Source organism: Cydia splendana, chromosome 19, assembly GCF_910591565.1.
Source record: "Cydia splendana chromosome 19, ilCydSple1.2, whole genome shotgun sequence".
NCBI lineage: Eukaryota > Metazoa > Arthropoda > Insecta > Lepidoptera > Tortricidae > Cydia > Cydia splendana.
Genome location: NC_085978.1, coordinates 11,187,208 through 11,203,945, shown reverse-complemented (window position 1 = coordinate 11,203,945; position 16,738 = coordinate 11,187,208). Strand labels below are relative to the sequence as shown.

Here is a 16,738-nt window from a genome sequence, read left to right as displayed (position 1 = left end):
ATACAATACGAAGGCACATTTTAATACACTCACACACACACACAATCGTCACCACACACAATAAAATGTCACACTCAATTAGTTATATAGTGCTATAAAGTCTTTCAGTTTTATCACTTATTTTATTTCAAACCTCGTAAACTCCCTAGGTGGCCTGGGTCATAAGTCAATACCAAAATTCCTTATCAATGTTGCAATTCATTAAAAATATGGGTTGACAAAAACACGTACCAACTAGGGCATGCGCCCGGGAATTCCCGGTTTTCATATTCCCGGGAATTCCCGGGAATTTTATAGTGTCAAAAGAACCGGTACTGAAGACCCGGTACCGGTACTTCCCGGTTCTCATCATATAACTATTTATTCCCAAATCAATAGTATTAATGTTTTAGTACTTTAGCTCGGGACATTAAATAACATTTAATAATGGTGCTATGAAACTGGGGACCCAAATAACCCGACAAACTAACCTAGTAAAGTAGGCATTCGTGCAGGCAGTCCGTGCCGTCATAGTGCTGAGTGCATCGACTACGCTACGGCCGTGTTGTGGCTCGGTCCAGGCGGAGGCAAAGTGTGCCGGTTAATTTCGTAAAATAGGTTGGAACGCCAATTAAGTGTTTTTTTTTTTAATAAAATAAGTCATTTATTAATTCTTATGCAATTATTTATATGAAAATAAGTCATTCATAAAGATTGTACGCTAACACAAACAATTTCTTAAAAGTAATCAATAGATGCCTTGAGAACCGGGAAGAACCGGGAATCCCGGTTCCGGCCATGCCCAGAACCGGGAAATGAAATTCTTGGTACCGGGACCGGTACTGCATGCCCTAGTACCAACCCTAAATTTGCCTTTAGTACCTACATAACTGCACCCGAACTATACTCTGTATCTTTAGGTATTTAAATAAAAGTAAACAAAATCTACCCTCAAATAGCTTTTTAAGCCAGTTGAGGGTAGATGAAAACATTACATGATCAAATAATGCAGGTTAAAGTCAGGTCGTTCAATGACTGATCCAGGCGGTTTTGTATTTGGAAGGTTAACCAATAAATTTTGCAACTACCCGAAAATGTACAAATAATTTGTTTACTTCTTTTTAAATACCTAAAGATACAGACTATAGTATCAAATCCAGTACTTATGCGGTTATGTTTAACCAATCTAAATTATAATTAATTTCTAACCAATCTAAATTAATTTATCTACCTTACGCCCAGGCCTGTTCAGTCCTGTCCCTGTTAATCCTGGCTATCTCAGTCCTGAGTTTCCTCTCGTTGGCGCTAGCTTCGCGTAGTTCTGCCTCCTTCTCTGCCGCTTCTTCTAGTTTCTGTTTCTGCACGCTTAGACCCTTGAGTTGAGATTGGAGAGCTGATATCGTTGAGTAGGCTGCGTTCTTTAGCTGTGAACAAAAGTACTTGTGCTACATTTTTTTTCAAAACAAAAATGTACTAGTTTTCGAATGGAGTGTCTTGCAGTAATTAGTTACATTAATTTAGTAGAACTTTTTGTTATTTAGTGGTAGAGTCGTTTATTTCAGTGTAATTAATGACTCGTACTTGGCAATAATTGTATTAAATAGGTACTTATGTTAAAATGCAATTTTGTTACCCTCACTCCACATTTACCGTGCGTGAACCGTTAAAAAAAAATAGGTATTTTATAAGTCCCATGGAAGTTATTGTATTGGAAGGTATTGGCATTGAAATTATCTACAAACAGTTTTATGGTTTTTTTGATGTGATTTGTAAAAGTTTTAAAAAGACCACCACCAAAGCCACCCTTCACGTACACCAGTACGGAACCTTAAAAAGTTACTCAGTCATCACTTGAGCCAAAAATCCTAGCGTATCCCAGAGCGTCTCTCTCCCTGGTCTTGACCTCGGGGTGGAAGCTCTCCATTTGCTCGAGGATCTGTTCCCTCTCCTTCACGTTGCCTGCTGCATCCTGCTTGCTTCCACCTGTCTCCTCAGGGTTGCGTGTCGTTCAAGGCCTTACCTGAGCGTCTCTCTCCCTGGTCTTGACCTCGTGGTGGAAGCTCTCCATCTGCTCCAGGATCTGTTCCCTCTCCTTCACGTTGGCTCGTTGCTGCATCCTATTCGCTTCCACCTTCTCTTCCACCTGTCTCCTAAGGGTAGCGAGTGTCGTTCAAGGGCTAACCTGAGCGTCTCTCTCCCTGTTCTTGACCTCGTGGTGGAAGCTCTACATCTGCTCGAGGATCTGTTGCCTCTCCTTCACGTTGGTTCGCTGCTGCATCCTGCTCGCTTTCTTCTCTTCTGTCTCCTCAGGGTTGCGTGTCGTTCAAGGTCTTACCTGAGCGTCTCTCTCCCTGGTCTTGACCTCATGATGGTAGCTCTCCATCTGCTCGAGGATCTGTTCCCTCTCCTTCACGTTGGCTCGCTGCTGCATCCTGCTTGCTTCCACCTTGTCTTCCACCTGTCTCCTCAGGGTAGTGAGGACATCGTTCATGAGGAGAGCGCGGGCTTCGCGCTCTTTAGCCCAGAGCTGTAACAGAAAAGTAACATAATATTACCAGTGGCTCTGTAAGCTGTAGCCCTCGCAAACATAACTTAAAACTGAATAAATAATGTAGCACCGACCGGAAAGTCTAATGTTGTTGAGACTTTCCGATCGGTGCTATATCTATTGTCAAGTAGCAGTATTCCGCTACTCGGTGTTAGATGTCGACTATGAAAATAATAGTCTTTTTGGTACCAAAACTGATGTATGGAGTGAGCAATCTATGTATTTTTTTCTCTATGGTAATAGGGTCCCGTTTTTACCCTTTGGGTACAGAACCTTTAAAACTAACCTTGTCTTGTTTTTCGCTGAGCTGCCTCGCCTCGCCGTCGTACATGGCGTCGATGTTCTTCTGTCTCTGTCGCTCTCACGATACTCCTGTATAGTCTCACCTTGTCTTGTTTCTCGCTGAGCTGCCTCGCTTCGCCGTCGTACATGGCGTCGATGTTCTTCTGTCTCTGTCGCTCTCACGATACTCCTGTATTGTCTCACCTTGTCTTGTTTCTCGCTGAGCTGCCTCGCCTCGCCGTCGTAATGGCGTCGATGTTCTTCTGTCTCTGTCGCTCTCACGATACTCCTGTATTGTCTCACCTTGTCTTGTTTCTCGCTGAGCTGCCTCGCTTCGCCGTCGTACATGGCGTCGATATTCTTCTGTCTCTGTCGCTCTCGCTCGCGATACTCGTGTAGCTCTAGAAGTGCTGCGTCTAGAACGCGCTTGTAGCTCGATCTTCTGTCTTCGTTGGATTCTATTTCCTGCAAAAAAAAATATTTCTAAAATTATTTTATGTATAATTTACGTGTTATTCATAGACTAACTTATCTGTTTTTATGTTGTATGTTTATACATATATTTTGCTTTTCTTTAGTATTTCACCTATTAGTACTTCATTGTCTACGATGTAAAATATGTTATTTACCTTCAAAACAGCCTTCTGCAACTTCTCAACCATCTGCAAATCCAACTCAATCTCCTGCAACACCGATATAACCTTCTTCTTCAACTTATACTTATGCAGACCCATATTCACTATTGTGGCGTCCCTCTCTGCCACCAGCCGCGCGTGCTCTCTGTCCCGCTCGCTCGATATGAACTTGAGCTTGTCGAGTATCATGAGTTCTCTCTCTTCCTCTTTTTGTAGGCGTTTGACGATCGTCTCTTTCTCGCTTAGCTCGGCGATTTGACCTTCTAAGCTTCCGCGGAGCTCCTGAAAAAAAAAACATTTTATAGTTTGGGCCAGGACTGTCTCATTTTAAACATAGGCAGAGAAAATCATACTGTCTTTGTCTTACGCTAGTAGCACGCAACCAAAAGAAAGGGATGAGTATATTTTTCCTGATTCTTAGTGTTCTTACTGACTGACAAGTTGTGTTTGCCAGACTATAATAAGACACTTAAAACGTCAGCAACTTCATTTTCGATACATGCCTTCTAATTATCTACTCATTAAGACGAATCAAACGAGCTTAGGGGCTATTCATAAATTACGTCATTTCAAATTAGGGGGGGGGGGGGGTCTGGACATCGGATGATGGTAGCATGACGTAGGAGGAAACGGGGTCATTCAAAGCATGATTTTTGGATGATGTTAGGGGGGGGGGGTCGAAAATCGTCAAAAATCGATGACGTAATTTATGGACAGCCCCTTACACTCAATACGATTACGTTGTTTATTATTGTTTATATAGCTACCTTCTGTCTCCATCATCAGTATATTATTGTAATTCAATTATCAAGGTCCGATATTATGCTGCATTTAAATTCAAATGGTCTTGCATATAGTACATCTATCTCACTTTGCTGCATAAGCACGTCCTGTGTTATTTAATTTCTACTCTTACTTGTTGGACTGTACGGTTATTGTTACCATGCAACTTGAGTGTTCGCCCACTTCGTAAAGTTGAATAAAATCCTACCTTGCCGCAAAATTTTGGACTTAGGGGCTGTCCATAAATTACGTCATCGATTTTTGACGATTTTTGACCCCCTCTAAAATCATCCAAAAATCATGCTTCGAATGACCCCGTTTCCTCCTACGTCATGCTACCATCATCCGATGTCCAGACCCCCCCCCCCCCCTAATTTGAAATGACGTAATTTATGAATAGCCCCTTATTACAATCGATAATGTAAATTATATATAAAAATAAAACATATCAAACAACGAAAACTAGCGCAATGACCCTACGGTGCACGCTACACATAAATAAGAAAGTGGACGCGTCGTAAATTCCTAATTAATTTTACTTATCATTACCCTCATTTGCATCTCTTTCTCTTTAAGTCTCTCTTCTTCCTTCTCTATCTGCTTACGCAACGCCTCGTCCCTTTCCTGAAGTATCTTGAGAGTCTCCTCTTCCTCCTTCTTTCTTGCTATCTCCTTCTCCACAATTTGTTGTGTCCTGAAAACAAAACGAGAAATTTATTGTAAAGGATTTCTTTCAAGTCAGGCAGCCATATTGACAATTCTAATACGCTTGTGTGAAAATGGCAGGTTTTTTTAAAATACATATTAAACATTCTTAATAAATATTCTTAAGACATTCTTACACAAATTGACTAAGGCCCACGTTAGGCCCAAGAACTTACTACGACAACGATAAATATAATAGATACAAATACTTAAATATGTACATAGAAAACATCCATGACTCAGGAACAAATATCTGTGCCATCACACAAATAAATGCCCATACCGGGATTCGAACCCAGGACCATCGGTTTCACAGGCAGGGTCACTACCCACTAGGCCAGACCGGTCGTCAATGGTGCTTGTAATAACATTGTGAGTGATGTTTCCATGATAGTGGTAAAAATACTAAAAATACATCATAGCATCAGACTGAGTACTTGATAACGAACATGATTTGGCGACCTTATTAGTTTTAGGCTGTTTTTTTAACCCCATAGCCTCATTCATTCATTGACACATACCACGCAGATTTAAGCCTCCCATTGGCGACATACGCCGTATAGCAGCACGTTACTCGTGTCTCCTCAACTGCTCCTCTTTATCCATGATGCCCTGGTTGATTTAGGGCTCTCAAAGGCCGGTAACATAAGTTACTCCCCATTAGATGACTTCCTTGCCACTAATTAACAACATTGACACATACCACCCAGATTTCAGCCTCCCATTGGCGACATACGCCGTGCAGCACGTTAGTCGTGTCTCCTCAACTGCTCCTCTTTATCCATGATGCCCTGGTTGATTTAGGGCTCTCAAAGGCCGGTAACATAAGTTACTCCTCCCATTAGATGACTTCCTTGCCACCAATTAACAACATTGACACATACCACCCAGATTTCAGCCTCCCATTGGCGACATACGCCGTAGCAGCCCGTAACTCCGGCTGCCGGAGACGCCAAATGTAAACAGAGTTCTGCCTCGTGTCTCCGCAACTGCTCCTCTTTATCCCTGATGCCCTTTTGGGCTCTCAAAGGCCGGTAACATAAGTTACTCCTCCTATTAGACGACTTGCTTGCCACTAATTAAACAAAACTTATTTTTTTATCATCAACATTGCCACATACCACGCAGATTTCAGCCTCCCATTGGCGACATACGCCGTAGCAGCCCGTAATTCCGGCTGCCGGAGACGCCACGCGTGATGTAAACGGAGTTCTGCCTCGTGTCTTCTCAATTGTTCTTCCTTATCCATAATGCCCTGGTTGATTTCCTTTAGGGTCGATGTTGGCACGTCGTTTAGGTATGACCTTAAATAATAAAGTTAATTCAAATACAGTTCAGGGTTAAAAAGTGTTCAAAGAAACGTCATAACATGTTGTTTTGAAAAGTTCTGATCACACAACACCATTTTGTGTTGTATGAATAGAACACACCAACAAGTGTGTTCTCAAAAACATTACTACAAAAAAAAAAGATTTCCCTTTTTTGTTGTAATTTTTATGACACATTTTTGAGAACATGACGATACACTTGATGAAGATAGTATAGAAGTAACATTCTAGTTTGGTGCTAGGTGGATCTAGGTTAAATTGTCTCCAAATATTAATTTATTAATGATAATGTTATTATTTACCCGTTTTTATAAAGCTTGGGCTCTGCAGCCAAAGCCTTCATTTCTTGTTGGAATTGCATGTTTTCTTGAAACAACATCAGCTCCAATTTTTTTCTTCTTTCCTCAAGTTGTCTGAAAAAAAAATATAGGTAGTTTTAAAATAATATTCATAGATCATATAATTTTATACATATTTAGTACCTAAACATATGAAGAACAAGATTAACAACTTTTACTTAAAAGTATTGAAAAGTGCTTAAAATTTCCTTCGGTACACACTTTGACTATCATGTCTCATACAACTGAGCAAAACATAAAATATGTAAAATTTATCAATCAAGTTTTCTTTTCTTTGAAGGCTGGTCACTACACTTGCTCTCTGTGTTCCTAACAACTTTTCTCCTTCTCACAATTTCTTAAATTAAATTCTTATGTGACTAAAATATGCAATTATTCATTTCTATGAATATAAAGTCATAAACACTTACATAGCTCTAAGCTTCTTCGAGCTAAACAGCTCCGCTTCCTTCTTAGCCTTCACATAATACCCCTCCGCAGTCCACTGCTCATGATGGCGGGACCTGTTGGTGTTGCTCTCGAAGTAGTTGGCCACCTTCTGCAGTTCCTCGGCGCGGCGAAGCTCGTTGTCACGTCGCTGCGCCGCTAGAGCCTGTTGCTGCCAGGCCCGGGGTCGAGACATGGTCTAGAAAGTAATGAAAGTCTTGATGAGCCTTAAATAAAATAATAATAATAACTTACCAGTGTAGCCTAGCAGCCTAGTAGTGGAGATATTATTAATCGAAATACACGAAATCGAGCAGATAATAAATAATAGATAAATATTATAGGACAATTTTACACAGATCAACCTAGTCCCATGGTAAACTCAATAAGGCTTGTATTGTGGGTACTAGATGACGATATATATAACATACACATATATATAAATACTTATATACTTACATAGAAAACATCCATAACTCAGGCACAAATATTTGTGATGAACACACAAATAAATGCCCTTACCAGGATTCGAATCCGTGGCAGGGTATAAGAATTTCCTTTTCTAAGACAATGGTCAAAAATATGCACAGAAAAATAATCACCTGCTCAAATCAAATGCCGTAAAAAAAGTCGCCACACAGGAAAAAAAATGCGTTTGTACGGGACAGCCCATGGAATGCTCCATGTGAAGGTTTACAATTATATTTTAATTTTAATTAATTAACATACAAATATTGTCAAATATAATTAACAATATATACTACTAAACGGAATGAAGGCAAACAAATTTTATATACTTAGAAATAAGAAAAAAAAATGTGTAACAAACTGATTTCAATTCATGAGTCTCAGCTGTGTGGTGTGATGCAAGTCTCACCTCTACTGTGGCATGGATATTGAGAACAAGTTTTTGGATTGTCACACCTTACGTCTGAAAGCCAAGGTAGTTGTGTGTTGCATCTCACATTTTGCTTAGTGATAAAGTGAGACGCAATGACATTGGAGAAAGAAATTGGATAGGCGGAATACCCTTAGGTAGCATAGAGGTTTCTAGAAAAACAAGTCTAAAGAACTTACAATTTGATGAGGTAACTGAGGTGCCTAGAGCGACCAAGACTGCAAATCTGCCACTGAGTTATGCTATATACAACATAATATATATACAACATCAAAATTGATAGAAATTTACTTTACAACACATTATGATTATGATTATTGTTCATATTATACAAACCACTCATAATATCGGCAAAATTCAAACTACAGACCCACTTTCAAAGTAAGAAAAGAGTACATCACACCAGAGAAATACTTTTAAAATACAAAGAGAAATAATCTGTAAAATGCACTCACATATTTCTTCAAAACAAAAACACAGCAGGCTGAAGGCACCTCACAATATCACTGCTTGAGAAGCAATGGCTTTAATGTAACTCCACTTTTACAAACAAAATGAGTCATTTAAGGCCTTTGTGAGATCAATATACTGACCTCCTTGGTAATTTACTCCTGATATGAATAAATGGCTTGGCCACCAAATGAGTCAAGTCACTGTAATCGCATGATTATACGTCGTGGGTGTAATTGCGACCCGCAATTTGGGTCATGAGACATCCGATGTGCGGTAAATCTAAATGAAATAAACTTTAATTGAATACTGTGGTCAGACGGTCAGTTTGATTTAAAACAAGTGACGTTGACTTGACGTTTGTCCTACTTAAAAATGAAAATAGTGAAGAAATAATTGCAAATAAAAAACGACTTTATGACTAAAGTAATTGAGTCTGTTTATCTATCAGCATTTTATAACCAGATAAGTTATAGAAGCGTTACTAGAACATTAGTGAGTAACTAGTAGCTTGTGGACGCCGAAGTGACAGTTGCCTAGCAACAAAGAGGCGTTTTTGTTTGTAGTTAAACATATAGTTGGTCAAACCAAATTTGTCAGTAAATAAGAACATAAAAACTATACTCATCCTTTTCATTTGGGTGCTAGTACTAGTGTAACACCAGTGTAACACAAAGATAGTATGATTCTCTCTCTATCTATGTTTGAAATGAGACAGTCCTTTGACAAACTATAGTTGTGTTTCTTGTGTCAGCCCACTGCAGCCGTTTTCGTTCAAATATTGAAGACCAAAGAGCATATAATCACTACGTTGGTGTTGAAGACAAAAAAACGTGTGAACGTGTTTGATTACTTTGATTGAGCGGAAATTTTGATTCGCTGGTCTAGTATATTGATGGATCACAATATTTATCACGGAAATCTAGATTTCCGGATCGCATAAATATTCATGCAGCTGTCACTGTGTAGTGATTATATGCTCTTTGGCTGTCGCCATAATGTCACTGATGTTAATCATTCCAAAAGTTTAATTTTAGTTTCCTTTTGCCCTGACTAAAAATGGAAATTAAAGTTAAATTCAACCTTCGCTTCAATTATTACCGACGCGACCATGCGACGTACACTTTGGGCACTTTGGTGGACTCGTTTGGAGAAAGGAGAGTACGAAATATTATGTAAAACGCTCTGTGGCCTATTTTATAAAGCTACAAGTTACAATTTACAATCGGAAGTCTCTTTTTAACCCTATGTATTAGAACGAGACTTCCGCTTGTAAATTGTAATTTGTAGCTTTATAAAATAGGCCACTGGTCATACAATGACAATTTTCATGACCCAAGATTCTATCGAAGCCGTCACGAGCTCACGAGAGAATTACACATCGTCTTATCACTGAAACCAATTTCCAGCAAATATCGTCTGGCTGTCCATAAGGTAAGCAATAATATATTAAACCAGGTCACTCACGTTTATGGTTATAAACCGACGCGTGCGCTCTGTGAAAATGCTCCTCGTTACGGAGCGAAACATGTCGAGCAATCATCGACTTTATACAGGTTGACTAAAAAATAAGTGTATTCCCGTTGCCAGGGAGTTTTTGGGATTATACTGAGCAACTTTTAATATGGAACCAACCCTGAAATCGCGAAAAAAAAATTTACCCTCCCATAGAAAATAGACCAGCCAAAATGAACAGCCCAATTTTTTTTCGCGATCTCGAGGTTTGTCCCATAGTAAAAGTTGCTCAGTATAATCCCAAAACCTCCCTGGCAACGGGAATACACTTCTTTTTTAGCCACCCTGTATTTATAAACGTGAGTGACCCGGTATATTTAACAAATACTTAACATGTGTCCCACGGAAGATTTTTTATTAAAATTTACAAATTATTTTTCGAAAGTCAGTAACCCGGGTAGAGCTCTAGTGTAGCGTCCCATGTCCAGGTAGGGTAATCTAAAAGACCGCCCCCCGCCGCAGGGTCCAACGGGCTACTTAATTCCGTAATTTAATGCTGTGTTGTCGACTGACCGGTTGGCCCAGTTATTCTGTGATTACTCTAAGCACTCTACCATACGACTCTACAAGCAGGTACAGTCATCAATATTAGCAGATCGGTAAATTTTCGCCTGTTTTCTTAAATATTCCATATTTTTAGGGTTCCGTACCTCAAAAGGAATAAACGGAACCCTTATAGGATTACTCGTGCGTCTGTCTCTCTGTCCGTCTGTCACAGCCTATTTTCTCATATTCATATTCATATTTAGGGCACTCTCGGCTCGGCTCTCGGAAACTACTGGACCAATTAAGTTGAAATTTGGTACAAATATGGCCATTCAGCGGGGTAATGCCGCCAGTATTTTTGGCACATTTGATCCGGGAGACAATCAGAGTGGGGGGCAATATTTTATTTGTTAAGTTCGTTTTACTCATTCTTAGGTTTATTTTAATTTATAATTTGTATGTTTAATCTATTGTAATCTAAATGTACAAATATGTAAATGATGTACAAAGATGTACATGTAACGTAAAGAAATGAATTTTAAACATGGGGGCCACTTTTGGGGGGTAAATGAGAAAGTTATAAAATGAAGGTTTTCAAACTATATCGTGTTATATATCAAATGAAAGAGCTCATTTTGACAATTTCAAATACATATTTTTATAATTTTAAAATACATAGGTTAGAAGTTATTTAAGAAAATAGCCAAAAAATGACCATTCCCCCCTTTATCTCCGTAACTAAAATGGGTCAAAAATTTTGAAAAAAATACACATAATAGTTCTTTACCTATAGATGACAGGAAAACCTATTAGAAATGTGCAGTCAAGCGTGAGTCGGACTTAATGTACGGAACCCTTGGAACGCGAGTCCGACTCGCACTTGGCCGGTTTTTTATATCGTAACCTTTTGAACGCCACGTGAACCTTGTTGGAAATCACGAAGGTTGATATTGGGCTATTAGTTTCGGGACAAATTCGCTGTGACAGATGGACAGACGTACTGATGACACGGGTGGGGTGATCCTAGGAAGTGTTCCGTTTTTTTCCTTTTGTGGTACATGTGGTACTCTGTATAATGGTATGGTGTGGTACTACTGGAGGATGGCAGACACTTTTAATGCATTGTTCTTAGTGTCCAGCCGAAGTATCGGGTTCGGTTTCGGCCACAGGTTTCGGTTCGGCATAAAAATCATGGAAAGGTTCGATTTCAGCCAAAAAACTATTGATGTATAATATCTAAGGACGGGCGTTACGGGCACTAAAAATGGTACTAGTTCAGCGGTGTTACTCACGAATTCTAGCCAATCGTGTAGTCTAACGCAACTAGTTGCGACCAATAGCGCGCCTAATGCGAACTCATCAACCAATCGCGTTGTACCGGTGTCACACCGCTGTACTGGCCCCTGTCATGCCTCATTATTATTGCCCGTAAAACCAGTCCCTAGATATCTTCTACGTCAATGCAAAAAACTGCCAAACCTTTGGCCGCGCCGAAACTGCATTTTCGGTAGCATCCGGTCGGACACTTTGTTCTATTTCTATCCGTTACTATTTATGCTTATTGTTGACTAGTGAACTACGCTTAAGATACTTACTGATGATAGACCTTATTCCGTTGCATTAAGGTTCAGGATTCGTTAATGTCGTGTCGACGATGGTACAGCCGTACCTTTTTAGGGTTCCGTACCCAAAGGGTAAAAAACCGGGCAAGTGCGAGTCGGACTCGCGCACGAAGGGTTCCGTACCATAATGTAAAAACGGCAAAAAAAAAACGGTCACCCATCCAAGTTGCTTAACTTCGGTCAAAAATCACGTTATGGCTCCTCCACACGAATGGCCAACGCCGGCCAATCCAAGGGACGCATTTATGCATTAGAGGGAGCAAGTGATATTGCTATCTCAGTCTACCGCATGGCTGCGTCCCTGGGATTGGCCGGCGTTGGCCATTCGTGTAGAGGAGCCATTAGTTGTATGGGAGCCCCACTTAAATCTTTATTTTATTCTGTTTTTAGTATTTGTTGTTATAGCGGCACAGAAATACATCATCTGTGAAAATTTCAACTGTCTAGCTATCACGGTTCGTGAGATACAGCCTGGTGACAGACGGACAGACGGACGGACGGACGGACGGAAAGCGGAGTCTTAGTAATAGGGTCCCGTTTTACCCTTTGGGTACGGAACCCTAAAAACGGGACCCTATTACTAAGACTCCGCTGCCCGTCCGTCCGTCCGTCCGTCCGTCCGTCCGTCTGTCACCAAGCTGTATCTCACGAACCGTGGTAGCAGACAGTTGAAATTTTCACAGATGATGTATTTCTGGTGCCGCTATAACAACAAATACTAAAAACAGAATAAAAAATAAAGATATAAGTGGGGCTCCCATACAACAAACGTGATATTTGACCGAAGTTAAGCAACGTCGGTCGGGGTCAGTACTTGGGTGGGTGACCGTTTTTTTTTTGCCGTTTTTTTTTGCCGTTTTTTGCATTATGGTACGGAACCCTTCGTGCGCGAGTCCGACTCGCACTTGCCTTGTTTTTTTCCTTCGCTGGGAATGCTGGGATATGATGTTCACCGGCGCGTTGAAGTCGTTACTGCGCTGCGATTGAGGATAAGCATACAATGCCAAAATAGTAGGCCGATAAAACTGTACACTGCGGGACGAAGTTGACGACTCAAGAGACAACACTGGAGAAATTTGAACTTTATGTACAGTCAAACCTGTATAGGTAAGCGAGAGCACAACGGGCCAGAATATTTTTCTCGCTCATAGAGGTTTCTCTCTAATCAGAGTTTCTCACTCTTAGAGGTAAGGGATCACAGATTTCTCGCTTAGGCAGGTTTGAAAAAAAGTCGCATTGATATGTTAAGTATATCACTAAAATTACTTATTCAATTCAGCTAATATTTATGGAAACCAAATTTACTGTGAATTTCGTGGTTTCCCGTTCTCGAAAGAGATTGCAATTTTTATCGTTAACACTTATTTTTCATCAAGACATTCCTAGAATTTGTTCAACCATTCTACACAACTCAATCAATACGTAGGCACTGAGCATATTTTGTTTTTCTCCAAAGGATCAAAAACAATTGACCTAAGAGACAAACCCTTTTTTTTATAATAGATTAAAAAAATAGTCAGATGGCCAGACCACGTGCGCGTTAGTTCTATGAAAATTAGAAAGTATCATAGGTAAATAGCGGATAATAATTGTACACACAGGATTCTCGCTTATAGAGGCCAAGGGAGAGACACTCTCTGATACAGAGGTTCGAACGGGAGAAACGACTCTCTCCTAAAGAGGTTTGTATATTTTGCTAATAGAGGTAATCTAGGGCAAAAATGACGGGACCTTATAATTACTCTCGCTAATAGAGGTTTCTCGTTTATCCAGTTCTACCTTATCCAGGTTTGACTGTAATTCTAATCCTATGAAAGCTCCAAACGTCAGGGGTATGATTATTAGTATTATTACTGTCTCTGAAAAAAATAATGTTTCATTCTTAACAGTTCTTACTTCATGACCGACTCGACTCAAGCCTACGAAAAATTGATCTAGCTAGATCTTATCTCTGGGAAAACGCGCATTTTTGAGTTTTTATATATTTTCCGAGCAAAGCTCGGTCTTAAAACAACATTTATATGTTGCTACCTAGCGGCGCGATTCGCGAAATGAATTAGAGATTAACTAGATACGATATAGTAAAGATAATATCTTTACTATTTCATATCTAGCCAATCTCTAATTTCATTTCCCGAATCGCGGCGCCAGCCGCCATAAGGTACCTTTTGCCGTGGAACATCACATATCTTTACTATTTCATATCTAGTGAATCTCTAATTCATTTCCCGAATCGAGCCGTAGGTATTTGCGAATCCAGACAGCAAGAAACCCCATCGCGATGGCTCTTTTCTAGCACTGGCTGCTTATAACCTATCGAAGCTTTAAGCTCTTATTTTCATTGAGGCGTCCGCAAGGCGGCCTTCAAGGTGATAGCGGGTCACATTCCGCCCGGGCGAGCGGGAGGGGAACACAGTCCGTCCCGTTCTGAAGGCAATATGGCGGGCTGCGTGGTATTGCCAGGTGGATGGAGAGTTACCTGGTTTGTTGGTAAATGGTTAATTATTTTTTTAGGGTTCCGTATCAAACATATTAAAACGGTAACTGTCCCAGCAGCAACTACTTAGTCACACTTATTTTTTCAAACAATAATGATACATATATTTTTCCGTGTTCATACAACAAAGTTATGATCAAACAAACTTTAGGAGGTCTTTGAGTCATAATACTCATACAATTTAAGTACATACTTTAATTTTGATCTCATGATAATTTATTTTTTAACAACACTATATTGCAGTGTATTCTAGTTTAGAAACTTTAAGTGGAACATTTTAAGAAGCTCGTGGTATTTTTAATTTAAAGAGCTAGAGTTTGACTGAAATGGTAGTCTGATTAAAACCAAGTAACTTTTTCTAATATCTGCAATGTATTATGCTAGTTTAAGCGTGATTATTATTCTCTTTGATTTGAGCTGCTGGAAATCAGATCAGATTGTTTTTCACACTGCAGCAGCCCTTGGTAACTATTAAATTTCATCAAGTTAAAAAATCAAGAGAAGATTGAATGAGAGACTGAAAATATAACCTACCTAACTAGTTACTTACTACCTAATCTAAGAGACATTTAATCAAATGAGAGATCATTTGACTATCAGGTCCAGTCACTATTATTTATAAACTACCTATGTATCTTACTTTTAATTTGATTTCAGAACGTGGAACTAAAATACCAATTCAAACTCCTTTAAACACTCCTAGAGTTAGACCAAGATAACTCTGCAACGATTTTAACAGCACAGACTGTGCATGTGTTATATATACGTCATAATTTCATAGAAGTTTCACGTTTAAATTAACACTTGCATAGTCTGGGCTATCAAAATCGCTGCAGACTTATCTTGGGCTAACTCTACTAGCAACTGGTTTCAGGCTCTGCTTTCGGGAAATCTTTCCCACCCTGGCAACACCGCACGCCGGCAGTCAGTCCACTCGAGACGGCGCGCGCACGCGCAGCCTACAACGACGCGTTCCAAAATCAAATTCAAAAAACCCAACGATCAACAAACTAAAAACCTACCTTCATTTATTCTACGTACAGTGCCCCAAACAAGTGTGCATGCAAATTGTTGTTAAAATGCGAGTGTTAACGAAAATATGCGTACGGTGTATATGTAAAGTGTACGTTTGATATTTTTTGTTCGTCTGCGTGTAATAACCGTGTTCGCGATGGGTTTATAATTGGTCTAAATCTATGGTAAGATAGCTTTAAGCTTGGTAACCTACAGTTACATTGCATGTCTGCTTTCATAGTAGTTTTCCTATAAGATGCAACTAGTGTGGGGAAATCGTAGGCAGTTTCCTATGGTTTCTCTACTCGTATCTATTTGTGATACCTATCTATACGATATAGGTATAGTATAGAGTTTGGTATTAGGAAAACCTGTAACTCACTGATATCAAATACCTATTATTGCTTTGCTAGGTATCAAGTCTAATCTGTATCACCTAATAAGCACAATAATAATGTTAATGTTCTAAAAACGAATTCAACATCATGAAAATAAATTGACATCGCATTCACCAAAATTGGCTTAGTAGTTTTGACGCTACGGTACACAAATACTCACTATACCTACATACAAACATACATAGACTGCTAAAATTACCCTTGCCATACTCTGGTAAAAACAGTTCATACCGACCACCATACATAAGTTACATAATACTTATATATGTGTCCTATTACTCTTAAATTACTGATTATGATATTTATGATACAGTTTTCTGATCTATAACTTAAAAAAATAACCGGGCAAGTGCGAGTCGGACTCGCGCACGTAGGGTTCCGTACCATTATGCAAAAAAAAAAACAAAAAAAAAGCAAAAAAAAAAACGGTCACCCATCCAAATACTGACCACTCCCGACTTGCTTAACTTTGGTCAAAAATCACGTTTGTTGTATGGGAGCCCCATTTAAATCTTTATTTTATTCTGTTTTTAGTATTTGTTGTTATAGCGGCAACAGAAATACATCATCTGTGAAAATTTCAACTGTCTAGCTATCACGGTTCGTGAGATACAGCCTGGTGACAGACGGACGGACGGACGGACGGACGGACAGCGAAGTCTTAGTAATAGGGTCCCGTTTTACCCTTTGGGTACGGAACCCTAAAAAGAGTCAAAGATTCTGTGGATATCTGACACAACTCTCCAAATACTATTTAAAGTCTGTGTTCTTTTTAGGGTTCCGTACCCAAAGGGTAAAAATGGGTCCCTAGTC

The 16,738-nt window shown here is 39.6% G+C and overlaps 2 protein-coding genes across 4 annotated transcripts in view; one reads left to right on the top strand and one right to left on the bottom strand.

Moving 5' to 3' along the window:
- Positions 1–1,168: 1,168 nt before the first annotated feature.
- On the bottom strand, positions 1,169–8,785 carry LOC134800008 (golgin subfamily A member 6-like protein 25). Of its 3 annotated transcripts, none has more exons than XM_063772444.1 (10): positions 8,399–8,785; positions 7,030–7,244; positions 6,563–6,673; positions 6,054–6,236; positions 4,777–4,921; positions 3,439–3,726; positions 3,113–3,274; positions 2,438–2,506; positions 2,000–2,122; positions 1,170–1,403 (listed from the first exon to the last, which is right to left on the bottom strand). In XM_063772444.1, exons 2-10 carry the CDS (start codon positions 7,239–7,241, stop codon positions 1,212–1,214), a joined length of 1,485 nt encoding a protein of 494 aa, XP_063628514.1. In that variant the 5' UTR covers positions 7,242–7,244; positions 8,399–8,785; the 3' UTR covers positions 1,170–1,211. The 3 variants fall into 3 exon arrangements, with proteins under 3 accessions (XP_063628515.1, XP_063628514.1, XP_063628513.1); XM_063772443.1 differs by having other exon boundaries at positions 8,537–8,784; XM_063772445.1 differs by lacking the exon at positions 2,000–2,122 and having other exon boundaries at positions 1,169–1,403; positions 2,315–2,506; positions 8,537–8,785.
- Positions 8,786–15,373: 6,588 nt separating this feature from the next.
- LOC134800101 (tetratricopeptide repeat protein 28) overlaps positions 15,374–16,738 on the top strand; it is a 134,782-nt gene continuing 133,417 nt past the window's right edge. The window contains exon 1 of the mRNA XM_063772576.1: positions 15,374–15,712. The gene's annotated coding sequence lies outside the window, so the exon portion shown is untranslated. The remainder of the gene's footprint in view (positions 15,713–16,738) is intronic.